A 13959-nucleotide genomic window follows, 5' to 3' on the forward strand; every position below is an offset into this window, starting at 1 on the left:
CAGAATGTTCTAGGATTTGAATGAATGACTAGAATAAATGTAAGTGGTATAGAAATTCCTTGAATTTTCCATGACCTTTTCAGATTCTATTAATTTGTGAGACTTTTCGAGGCCTGGATATAACACTTTTGAAATTGCCAGATACCTCAGGACTGTGGGAATCACGCGGGATCACTTGCACCGATGATAAACGTGGTTTGCGCTGACAACAGTGAATTTGGAGAGCATGAAATCATCCAAATTCAAGGGCCATGCAGAAACTAAAATTGTCAATTTATCTATTCAGCCTACCTTAGAAACAGCATGCCTACTCAAACTGAGTGGGCATGTTCTTGAGCCAAGTGAATTTTGAATACAACTTCCAAAAACTAAAAAACTTCATTATTTAATTTTCATGGTATTTGCAGCTAAAGTATTAGCAGTGCTGCAAATATTTTTTGTGGGTTGGGAGGCAAATATGTCATCACAAATATGTCAATAAAAAATGGTTAAACTCTTTTTTCAAATTTACTTTTGATTAATTATCAAAATGTCAGATCTGCTCTTTTCCATAAAATTAATAAAATAAAGTATCCCTAAAAAGTACTACAAGAGTTGAAGTCACTCACCTTAAAGTGAAGATCTCTACTGATGAAAGGGTGGAGACTGCTAGGAAGGCTGACACCGTCTCCCTCTGCCTGATGGGTCTGGAGGGAACCATCACCACAAAGTTACTGTCCAAACGCAGCTCTGAGAGTGGCTGGAATAGGCGTACGCTGCCGATCCTGCGCATGGGTGTGGGCCCTGAGAAGTACCCGGCAGGGCCCAGCTGTCCAGTGCGGATGGAATTGGTCTTGCGGGAGTCTTCCGAGCTGCATTCCCCAGTGTCAGTGGATTGTAGCATGTAATACAGCTCCACAGGAGTGCCTTCAACCAGCTCGGGAGATCTCTGTCGACCAGGTATGACACTAGGGGGACTGAACCAGCTAGGCAGAGGCTCCAGTTCAGCCACACACAGTCCGAGTTCCCCTTTTAGACGACAGGTGCCTCGTACTTCTTGGGTTTCGTGGAAGGCAAACATCCTGACACACGGCAACTTGTCCACAGCACTGTAGTCATCCCAGTCCCGGCCCACAACGTAGAAGAGAACCTGAACCTTCGGCCAACTTGGATGGATTCGCTCACTGATAATAAAAGTCTGCACTTTCCAGTTAAAACTAAAGAGGGGAGAGGAAGTGGACGATGGCGACGTGGATGAGGGGTCATTGAAGAGTCCCGGGCCCAGAAGCTCCACAGGCACAGGTTGTTCTACATACAGTGGCCCGTAACTGGCATTGACTGACGGCGTCTTTCTGGCTTGTTGGATGAAGAAAAGTTCTGTACGAACCTGCAGGCTGGAGTTCCTCATAATGTCCTGGTTGGCCTCTTTCAGGAAGAAGGCAGACTCTGCGTTCAGCACCTGGTATCGGACCGGAAGATAAGTCGGGATGGCACCGAATCTCTGCAGTCCTTCCATCAGCATCCGACTGTCAATGACTGACAAATAACAGAGAAGACAAAAAAAGACATCACTCATCCATCTATCAGACATCTAAGCCTGACCTAGCTACTTGCATGCTCTTACATGCTGTAAAGTAAGAGTCATTTGTCTCCCGCCCCATTCTGCAATCCCATCTCCAGGCAACTGGACTCTTTTATTGAATGCCATCAACCAGCAGTTCACTGCAGATATTTGGGGTGATGGAAGGACCCAAGAGGCTCCATTGATTTTGCGTCACAGCGCTGGTCTGAGAGAAAGAGATGCTGGAGATTTGTGACAGCTGGTGGCAGACAAATGTTATTGGTGCTTAAGGCAGACACTACAGCACAGCAAGAGGATGCTTATATACCATTGTGTAACATGAAGTATTTTATGGTTTGTTTAAAGGTTTTGCCGGTGCAATATAGATTGAGTCTGGGGATATGTTCTACAGCATTTGTAAACAGTGAGTTAATTTTGTTTTATTATTCTTTTAATGTAAATCACCCATAATAAATCAAATCATCTCATGAATATTGAGTTAATATAGTGGAATCAGTTTGTTTTGTTTCAGGGGAGCCAGATATTGAAAAGAGTAATACAAAGTGTCAGTGAAGAATGGTGGGAGAAAAAGTTTACTCAAAGACTATTTTCCTGTGGGACTAAAACATTATTCTTTTTGGCAGCAATAAAAAAGGAGAGAGAAAAAAGTGAGAAAGATAAAGAGTAAAGAAATCAGAGAAATAAAGCACAAAGGATGCACTGAATGTGGTGCTACACCAAACTGATTAAGTTAAATTTTGATTTCTTTAAAAAAAAAACATTTCAATCATTGAATCGCAGACAATGTGTCTTTCGTTTGGAAACAAGAATAATATAACATGTCTAGTCATTTGGAAGAATCAGATGGGCATTTTTGCAGGAATATGGCAGTAAACTCTGTTCAGCCAAAATATAATGTGGACCATGTGTATCAAGAAAGAAGTGTAATCAAAAAAAGAAAGAAAGGAGACATAACAATGCTAAAATTTAGGCCAATTACGATGAGCAAGTTATGGCTGATAATCGATAAATAATATTATATATAGATAAATTTGACAAATTTACATGATACTTAAATATTTTGGCAACAGATAAAAACAAATCCTGATCATTAGGATACAGACTAATAAATATAGTATGATATCCTGACATAAAATTCAAGCATTTACAGCATATTAGCACATCAAATATTCAATATATTACAATATAACAATTATCTATAAATATAAGTTATAAAAATGTAATTATTTATATATATATATATATATATATATATATATATATATATATATATATATATATATATATATATATATATATATATATATGTATACATACACACACGCAAACACACATTTATATTTATTATATACAGTACATAATTAATATGAATATAAAAATTATATCTCTATTGGTTGACATTACTGATGACAGACATACATGTCCTTCTCAAAAAATTAGCATATTGTGAAAAAGTTCATTATTTTCCATAATGTAATGATAAAAATTAAACTTTCATATATTTAAGATTCATTGCACACCAACTGAAATATTTCAGGTCTTTTATTGTTTTAATACTGATGATTTTGGCATACAGCTCAAGAAAACCCAAAATTCTCAAAAAATTAGCATATCATGAAAAGGTTCTCTAAACGAGCTATAAACCTAATTATCTGAATCAACTAATTAACTCTAAACACCTGCAAAATATTCCTGAGGCTTTTAAAAACTCCCAGCCTGGTTCATTACTCAAAACCGCAATCATGGGTAAGACTGCCGACCTGACTGCTGTCCAGAAGGCCATCATTGACACCCTCAAGCGAAAGGGTAAGACACAGAAAGAAATTTCTGAACGAATAGGCTGTTCCCAGAGTGCTGTATCAAGGCACCTCAGTGGGAAGTCTGTGGGAAGGAAAAAGTGTGGCAAAAAACACTGCACAACGAGAAGAGGTGACCGGACCCTGAGGAAGATTGTGGAGAAGGACCGATTCCAGACCTTGGGGGACCTGCAGAAGCAGTGGACTGAGTCTGGAGTAGAAACATCCAGAGCAACCGTGCACAGGCGTGTGCTTTTGAACCAGAAACAGCGGCAGAAGCGCCTGACCTGGGCTACAGAGAAGCAGCACTGGACTGTTGCTCAGTGGTCCAAAGTACTTTTTTCGGATGAAAGCAAATTTTGCATGTCATTCGGAAATCAAGGTGCCAGAGTCTGGAGGAAGACTGGGGAGAAGGAAATGCCAAAATGCCTGAAGTCCAGTGTCAAGTACCCACAGTCAGTGATGGTCTGGGGTGCCATGTCAGCTGCTGGTGTTGGTCCACTGTGTTTTATCAAGGGCAGGGTCAATGCAGCTAGCTATCAGGAGATTTTGGAGCACTTCATGCTTCCATCTGCTGAAAAGCTTTATGGAGATGAAGATTTCGTTTTTCAGCACGACCTGGCACCTGCTCACAGTGCCAAAACCACTGGTAAATGGTTTACTGACCATGGTATTACTGTGCTCAATTGGCCTGCCAACTCTCCTGACCTGAACCCCATAGAGAATCTGTGGGATATTGTGAAGAGAAAGTTGAGAGACGCAAGACCCAACACTCTGGATGAGCTTAAGGCCGCTATCGAAGCATCCTGGGCCTCCATAACACCTCAGCAGTGCCACAGGCTGATTGCCTCCATGCCACGCCGCATTGAAGCAGTCATTTCTGCAAAAGGATTCCCGACCAAGTATTGAGTGCATAACTGAACATAATTATTTGAAGGTTGACTTTTTTTTGTATTAAAAAACACTTTTCTTTTTTTGGTCGGATGAAATATGCAAATTTTCTTGAGATAGGAATTTTGGGTTTTCATGAGCTGTATGCCAAAATCATCAGTATTAAAACAATAAAAGAACTGAAATATTTCAGTTGGTGTGCAATGAATCTAAAATATATGAAAGTTAATTTTTTATCATTACATTATGGAAAATAATGAACTTTTTCACAATATGCTAATTTTTTGAGAAGGACCTGTACATCATGGAAAGAAAGAAAGAAAGAAAGAAAGAAAGAAAGAAAGAAAGAAAGAAAGAAAGAAAGAAAGAAAGCTTCACAGGGCAGAAACTGAGAGCAAACAAGAAAGAAACACACAAGCGTTTCATAAGCAGTCAGTACCTGAACATACATGCTACTCTTGTCCTCAGAGCCAATTACAAGTGAGATGGCAAGCTTGTAGTTACTTATCTAATCACTGCACAGCAATGTTGCTCAAATCCACCTCAGCATACAAGAGCCAACCACACACACATTATGCAAGCACAGATTTTGTGTGAAGAAATTAAAATCTCTGTGCTCTAAGCAGAAAAAAAGAAAATAATTCGAAAATCCTTTCATGACTGAGTGATAAAAGAGGAAACGTGTTACACCGTTTCATCTCTGCTGGATCAGTTGAAGCTCTCCTCTTTTTCTCTAAAATTAGCATATGTTCATCCTAAACTGTATTCAAGGCTTAATTAGCAGGTGAGCCAAGATAATTTGCAGGGGTTAAAATGATATTGTGTGTGTACAATTTTGATACAGCTCAGAATATTTTAGTTAAAATCATCAGAGGAATGTCAAGACTGTTGCCTCAATGAAATACATCTATCTAACGGCCGCTATGACAATTGGTTGAGCAATCAGGTTCACAACAAAGTACCAGACTGTGATAGTTTGGCGATTTGTAGTGAATTCATGCATTAGAAAAAGGTGTTAAAAAACATTCAAGCTTGTGTTCTCATTCTTTAGTGAACAGTCAGCCTTACAAATGCTTAATTCCTACTCAAAGAACATTCTGAGTGATTGCATGACAGCTAATTTTATACTATAATAAAAAAAAACATGGTGTTTCGTTTAGTAATTCATTAGGATACAGACCAGAAAATAATATTCTAGCATGAAAAAGGTTTATAACTTCCTCTCTTTTTAATGATTAATGTGTGGGAAGAGATCATTCTTCATTTGAGTTGGTATCTAATTTTCTAAAAGGCCTAGGGTTTTCTTTTATGGTTACATTATTCTTCATAAGCAGACTCTGGTTAGCAGCAGATACAAGAATTAAAGACTGAACTCTTTCAAATACACAATGAATTTTTTTTTTTAGGTTGTTTGACGGCTATTTTTGAAAGTGACTCTACACCACTTCCTTGATTTTTCTGCATCAATTTAGTAAGAGTTTGATGGCTTAGACGAGAGTAACTGAAATACATGCTGACATGACATAAGTGCATGGTAAGTGGCGATTTGGGAGCTGTTAACTAATTTAAGATATGATCTACCATAGAAAACTGTCCCAACTTCAGATTCTGGCCTTCAGGGAAAGTTAACATAGTATGGTTTTGGTGCATCATAATTGGATTGCCCTTGGGCCATTATCTCAACTGCTATTATAAAAACGTGTATAATCTTACTGTAAGTGAAGTAGAAGTTGCATGGGATAGTGGCAACTGCTGAGCTGATAGATAACATTAATAATGGTAATAGTTCAGAGTGCCCAAGCTGCATACATTAAATGAGTAGGTAACGTTCAGTGTCTGAGGTTAACACCAGCACTTGAAGGCAAGTAGGACACATCTTGCAATAGTAGCCACTTAATAGAAAGACAATCAATAAGACAAAACATAACTCAGTTCTCTTGAAAAATTAGAGAAATTTAATTGTTTAGACTACGCAGACATGGATGTCCCAGACACATTACAGTCCACCACTGAGAAGAAGAAAAAATTAATACTTAATGTAATGAACTTTCAAGTTTTTTACAGATAAAGGCCCCCTAGAGTTAAAAAGGTTTGAAAACACAGAATGGTCTCATTCCTCATTTATGCAGAAACAACTTACAAACTTACAAAAAACAGGGGAAAATACGTGATTTAAAAATTATATAATATTTCATCAAAATTAATACAAAATTAAACCAAAAACACTAACATCTGCTGAAAATGATAGTAAATTACATATCGTATTGCCAGTTTCTTGCCAATACACAGCCGTAATCATTATCATTTATAAATGAATAATCCAAAACCAGCAGTGGCCGGTTGCATAAACTGTTTAGACTACTCTTAAAAAGTTAGTCAACTAAATTATTTTTTTCTTTAAGACTGGTCATAACTTTTTAAATTCAGTTATGAAAAGGTAGATTGGTCTAATTTGTATTGGAAAAGACTGATTACCCCTTGGCAACTGCTAGTTGGTCAAACTAGTTCTTAACTTAACATGGTGGCTAAGTTTATGCAACTGGCCCCACAGCTCTAGACTCATTATTCCCACTGGTCGCTCTTTTGCTACTAACTTTCTCAGTTGGTCGCGCAAGAACATAATTTGGTCCCAATATTGTTTTTTTTTGCTACAACATGGGATTAATCAATGCATGCTGATGAACTTTTATCAAAGTTTATAGTTATAATGAAAGTATTCAACATTCAAACCATTCTTTTACATCTGTATTATTTGTGATTTAAATTTTGTTAATGGGAGTTCCTCTTTTCCTGTGTTATAAGCCGAGTTTTGTGCACTTTCAATTTCACTTTTGAATTTGTGAATTTGCTTATATCTATACACCTTTCACTTTTTAAAGGGGTCATATGATGCGATTAAAATTTTTCCTGTCTCTTTGAAGTGTTACAAGCTCTTGGTGCATTAAGAAGATCTGTAAAGTTGCAAAGACTAAAGTCTCAAATCCAAAGAGATATTCTTTATAAATGTTAAACCACTAGTCAACCACTCCTACCTAAAACGGCTCATTCTAACACGCCCCCACATGTTTATGTCACAATGTCGGAAGATCTGCATAACACCGCCCAAATGTTCACGCAAAGAAAGGTGCAACTTTGATTCTCGCTGTAGAATTGTTGCTGCCACCGCCGTTGTGAAGATACTGTGTGTTTCATTGTGAAAGCGAAACTACTTTGTTTGGCCTTCCAAAAGAGAACGATATCGGCTTCATCATGCCTAGAGCTGATCCGTACTGGTCGCTGAAGAAATACATCAACCTCGCACTGTGAATCGCTGGATCGGCTTTCATTGTGGGCAAAGCGGAGTCCAGCCCAGGGTCGTCACATGTGGTTGCCCGCCGGCCGCTCCTTCGACGAATCCACCGGATTTGTTTTTTATATTTAAAGAATTTGTCACTGATGATTCAAACGAGAGTTTTGAGCAATGTAGAGTAGCGCTTGTTGTTTCTCCAGACATGGTTTTATGTTTTTACGCAGCGCGATACTTAACGCATCGCATAAAAAGACAGTATAAGTCATTATAATCAGTAATTATGTCCCCACTGGATGCAACAATTGCTTTTTTTAAAAGGGGTATTATTGTTATTGTCTTGTCGCACCCAGGACACAGGGCATCAAAGTATGTTAAGGGGTGTAACATTTCCGTCACATGCTTGAGGTATTCAGCCAATCACAATGCACTGGATAGTTGGCCAATCAGCGTACACCTCGCTTTTCAGACCGATGAGCTTTGTAAAAATCGACGCGTTTTAAGAAAGGCAGGGCATAGGGGAGCAACAATGATGTACATTGTGGAAAATAATGTGTTTTTAAACCTTAAACAGCATAAACACATTGCATTACACCAAATACACAACATAATGTTCTTTTTAGCAACGTCATATGACAGGATGGATTCATTGTTATTCTTAATTAAAAAGCACAACAACAATAAAACAGTAGGCTATAATAAACTAGATTACATAATGTTTATTAACAAAAACAAATAAGACGAGGCATGGCATACACCACATGCTGTATTATATACCAACTAATAAATTACAGAATGTTAAACAAACACTGAGGAATCAAATAAATAAAATGTAAAAAATTAAAGAAAGCCTCCATAGCATAGCATCAAAAGAAAAGTAAAACTAAACAGGCTGTCGGTGACAGGACTTGCATTATTATTTTCCACAAGAATACCAACATGTTCACCTTCTCTGGTTTGTGAAGCGGCCTTTTATTTTACTTTAGTGTGAAAACCAAATCCTCTGTCTGCCATAATTTTCTGCCAATATTCACACCATTTTTGCCGTGCGCTGCGCACACCTTCATGCTCGTGCTGACACGGCGAGTATAAACCAGGCTCTACACCTGTAGCTCTCTTCACGTGATCAGTGAAATCTGACTCCTGCAACAATGTGCCGCGGCTCTGCAACGTTCACTGTATGGAGCAGACGCTTTGAAGCAGCGCGGAGCATGCACTCACACAAATGCGATCACATAAAATTTTAACTCCCACATTCTCAAAAAACTGTCGCAGTCTAGAGCCTTGAGAACATTTCATTCTTATTATATGAAAAACCCTTACCCATTGTAAATCCACAGTAATGCATTGCCACTTGTGGATTATAGCCTTAATCTTAAAATTTAGCTTTAGATTGTGTTGGTGATCACAATTTTAGCCATGCAATTTGTAGTCCGTACCGGATTACATTTCAAAAGTAACTACACACTACAACTCCTCACATAATTACATGCTGAGAACAAGACAGAGACAGGGAGGAAGACAGAAAAGGCACCAGCTATCTGGGCATCGAGCACACGCACTGATTGCATCAGTATTGTGGAGCAGGAATCTCAGCATGTAAGCCTCGTCGGAGAGAAGTCTGTCGAGCGAAGGGAGAAAATAAAGCTGATTTTAAATGTTAGAAGATGTGAAGCAAGCAGGGGGGGAAATGAAAGATTCTGAGCCTATGGTACAGGATGCCACTGACAGACATATTGAAAAAACATAGTTTCTGTCACGTTTAAATAGGGAGTCTTTCCTCGCCATCATTTAGGCTAAAAAAAAAGAAATTTTGTTGATTTTAGAACTAGGCCAAATTGCACCAACCACTTCAGAGCTACTTGACATGGCTTGTAGATACAGAGTAAATTAACCTCAATTGCTAGTGTTGACATCAGCACGGTTGCTAGTTGCGATCAGGCTGCGATCGGCCTCGATTGAGCTCCAAAAATAATAGCTGTTTAGTCATGATGTCGGTTTGTAGGCCAACCCAGAGGGCTGATTCACCGTGGGTCCAACTGGGAATTTCAATTAGGTTTTTAGAATAGCGGATTTCAATTTAAGAATAAAATAAGGTCTAACATTACTTGAAGAGACTTTCACTTTGTACAAAATAAATTACAGAGTCATACCTCAACTATTACTATTGTAACCATTTTGTAGTTTTTAACAAGTTTGCCACATAAGGTTTTCTTGTTAAGCACACATGGTTTCAGAATTCACAGCTGAGAGGACTCTTTAATTCATACCACCATTTAAAAGCATTCTTATATGCTTATTTGGTGCTTAAGAAACATTTTATATTTTTAGTTTTGCTGCTTAATATTTTTGTGAAAACCGTAATACTTTTTTTCCAGGGTTCTTTGATTAAAATAGATCTTTTGTAACAATGTACGTCTTTACTGTCACTTTTGTTCAATTTTATGCATCTTTCCTGAATTAAGAGTATTAATAAAAAAATTTTAAAAACTACTATTTAAAGATCTCAGAACATAGCATATGTGGTAGAAGAAAAGGTTTAAACCTCCTAAAGATCTTATTTTACTAAATCAAAATACTTAGACTCTAAAAATGTATTCAGAATCCCAAGTTTTCGATCTAAAAACTGAACAGCCTTATTGCTTTCTGGGAGATTCTATAAATCCATCTTCCCTCTTTTCCCCATTCAAAAATGATGCATGAAACATTACCATTTTCCATAATGATAATGAAGAAATTTTCAGAGACCCACTAATAGCAGGAAACTCTTGATCTGCATTCGTCATGCCTGGCTGCAGAAATATCTTCCACAATCTGCCCAAAGTCACTTCATCAAAACATAAGCAATTGTGCACTAAGGCTTGCAGGAAACTTCTGCCCCCAAATGAGACATCTAAACAAACCTAAGAGGTCAAAAACATAAGCACAGATGATTTTTGAGTCCAGAGTTGGCTTTTTATGATTACATTATTGCTATCTATTGCTCATTGAGCTTGAGTGTACTGCTGTGAGGGCTGGAAAAAGTAAATTGACTCTGGAAGTCTGATGGCTCACTAGATTTGCCGAGGCATGAGGGAAGGAGGAAAATCCACTGATTTGAGCACCTCAGAGTACCTGTTATACTAACCACATCTCCTGCTGTTGCACTCTGGGAGAGCTGGACTTTTTTATTTCAAGGTAACAGGCTTTGAGGATTGGCTTGTCTGGTGAGATTTTTAGCCATTCCAACTCTCGCCCAATCACCAGCGTTTGCAATCTCAACTCGATTCTGTAGCCCTTGACTAACAAATTCAGTCTGATGCTGAGCCCAGCATCGATGAATTATGGGAGAGTGTGCTTAAAAGGGAAGCAGGCACCCTGTCATACAGGACGACTTGGAGAATGATGTAATGATATGCAGGTACGTTCTCATTTAGAGTCATACCTCCGGGGATCACATCTCCTCGACAAATGAAAAATAAGCGAGAACAGAGGCTGGTGGGACGAAGTCAAATGAAAATATGAGTGATGGCTCGGATTATTAAAATCAAAAAATGACAACCACAAACCAGCATGAAAATATATAAGCTTCTTTTAAATTTGCATATTTGTTTATCTTTCCCCCATGGTGCTTTTGTTTTTGCTTTTTAGGCAAATAGTTGTCAGGGAAACAATCCATTGACTATGACCAATTTGGCCAGTGGCAGCTGATGGTGTTTCAGGGCTTTATTTTGTTTGGCTATTGGCGGTGAGTCTGGGCAGGCTTGAGTTAAGAGCAAACATAATGAACACAGAGGAGAGCTGCTAAATATGATTATTTGACTTAAATAGAATGGATAAACAGAGTGTGGATGTGCTAAAAACTCATATATAAATATAGCTCCCAACAACATACAATTTAGCCTTAGTTTTAAAGCAGCATCTTTACTAGAGAAAATATTAATATTTGTACCAATTGGGAACTGCTCGGCAGACCCTTGAAACGGTTTGACGACTGCAATTTTATTTCCTGACAAATTTCTTATTGAAACAGAGGGCGGAATGTATTACAGAGTCTGTTCTTTCTGTAAATAGTCAATTGTCTTTAGTTTACATCTGTGTAAAACTGTGATTTGCAACTTGCTATTGCTAGTCAGTATAGCAGGTAGAAAGGAGATCTAAAATACCTGGAGAAAGCACTCTTTTAGTATTCCCATTCATCTCAAAGACAGCTGTCATGCAGGATTCAGTCCCCCGCAGATTTCTGTCACCTATGGACTTCTTATAGAGTTATTCTTATAGAGTGCGACAGTCAGTTTCTTTAAGTAAAAATCACATTCATTTTAACTTAACTAAAAAACTTATGGGGACAAAACCTTATGGTTACAAGGCTGCTAATCCATGGTATATGCTTTTGTTGTACTGAAGCTGTCAATCTGCATAATTTCTTATTTTTTTTCAATAATTGTGTTACACCATGGAATCCAAAAATTACCCAAATCTCCACCAATCAGAGAATCGAAACCGCAAATTGTGCCAGAAGAACTCTTTAGCACACACTTGCTCCTATTAAGCACTTTGAATTACGTAATATAATCAATTTCCCTATGCTCTGAAAATAATATCCTATCTCGTTCGCAATGCTTCATGGGATTCTAGTTATTTTCCTTATTAAACCTGCTAAGTACACAATTTTGTACCTATGTCTTTTTGTTCAATTTTCAAATAAGCTTTTTTTTTTTTGCTTCAAATCAAAGTTTGTGATGCTGAGATTGAAATTATAGCTGGTTGGTTTAGTTCATGGTTTATAACTCTTGAACAAAATCTCCTAAAACATGGGAAAATTAATGGAACTAAATATGTCCGGAACCATGGCTGGTGAAAAAGTGTGCAGCACTGTTGGACTCTATAGGCTGAAAGAACTTTAAAAAGGTACTTTATTCAGTACTTTATGACAAAACCACATGTTTCGTTAACTTTGTAAATATGCCAATTGATGTATTTTTAATTGTCAAATATATTATAACGAAAGATAACAATGATGGTGAAATTATGCTACCTTTGCAAAATATCCAGTGTTTGCAAAATATCCAGTGTAGTTAAATCTTAAACTTAGACACTGTTTTTGTTAACTAAAATAAATCTGAAATAAAGCTTAAAAATTAAGTACTAAAAGTAGTGACTTTAAAAAAAAGAATAATTATAATAAAATATTAAAATAACAAGTATTAAAAATAATACATAATTAAATAATAGCCTACTAAAATAACAGTGTTAATACTGCTAACTGATTACACAGCTATATTACCACTGCTACAAAAAATGATAACCGGAAATGCTCCCAGCAGGCACACAACGTCATAAGATGTTGATATTTGGTTAAATTTCAGTTGCGACATCGGGTGACCAAAATTCAATATCAACTGTATTGATATTGATACTGTATTCTAATGTCAATGTTAATTTGATGTCCAATACAGACGTCCGCTGACGCTGATATTTGTTGTTTTTAGGTTGTGTAACCACAATCCAACATCAAGTCAACGTCAAATTGGCGTCAAATACTGACGTCAACCCAATTTTCATTCTCAACCAAAATGAATAACATCTGTCCGACGTCACATCCAACGTCGACATTGCGTTATATTGGACGTGCTGTGCCTGCTGGGCTATGTTACCAAGAAAATTGTTTCGATAATGTGATATACTTTTTTGAACATGTATTCTGTAAGGAGGAAGAAAGATAATTTTATTTGACAAAAAAAAAAAATCTACATGTTAATGCGTACAGTACATTAACATATAGATGGCCTCAAAGCTAACACATACTGACTAATAGCTACAGAACCCCAATTTAGATTTCATAAGGTTCTAAAGTTAAAAGCCATTACACATAAATATGGCTACTAATTAATCAGACATGGTGTTCCATTCAAAATATATAAATAAATAAAAACACTTGTATAATGAAATCTCGCCACTGTGTTGGCCAGACTCCAGTTCGTGGGCATGAGCATGTGGCAGAGAGACTGTATCTCTGAAATGACACTGTTGCTGTTTTAACTGATGACAGGGCTTTGAATGCATTCAGAATGCACTGTGGATGTTTAGTGCCAATAAAACCACAACTCTGATTTATGCATGGAAAGATGGCATTTAATTGCACTGAACATTTTTTGATCTTGATGAAGAAACCACATGGGTTTTAGAGTGTTCAACTGAAAATGCTTTAATCATGATCAGCATGACAGCCAAGTTCAATCCAAATTCTATCCATATGAAATTAATCCAGGGCTGGCAGTAACTAGTACATGTAGCGATGACACAAACTTAACTACACTTCTCAGTAGTGTGACAAAAGCACAGCTGGTTTCATAACAGTGCCGCTTTTCCAATATCCAACATGTACCAGTATAATGTGACAAAATAAGACAATCATCAAATGTGCTGTTCTAAATTGTTGTAGA

The 13959-nt window shown here is 37.3% G+C and overlaps 1 protein-coding gene across 1 annotated transcript in view; it reads right to left on the bottom strand.

Moving 5' to 3' along the window:
• LOC109072285 (transmembrane protein 132C-like) overlaps positions 1–13959 on the bottom strand; it is a 136077-nt gene that overhangs the window by 96840 nt on the left and 25278 nt on the right. The window contains exon 2 of the mRNA XM_042747705.1: positions 609–1515. Coding sequence (XP_042603639.1) covers positions 609–1515 — 907 coding nt within the window. The remainder of the gene's footprint in view (positions 1–608; positions 1516–13959) is intronic.

This window comes from Cyprinus carpio, chromosome B21 (assembly GCF_018340385.1).
Source record: "Cyprinus carpio isolate SPL01 chromosome B21, ASM1834038v1, whole genome shotgun sequence".
Taxonomy (NCBI): domain Eukaryota; kingdom Metazoa; phylum Chordata; class Actinopteri; order Cypriniformes; family Cyprinidae; genus Cyprinus; species Cyprinus carpio.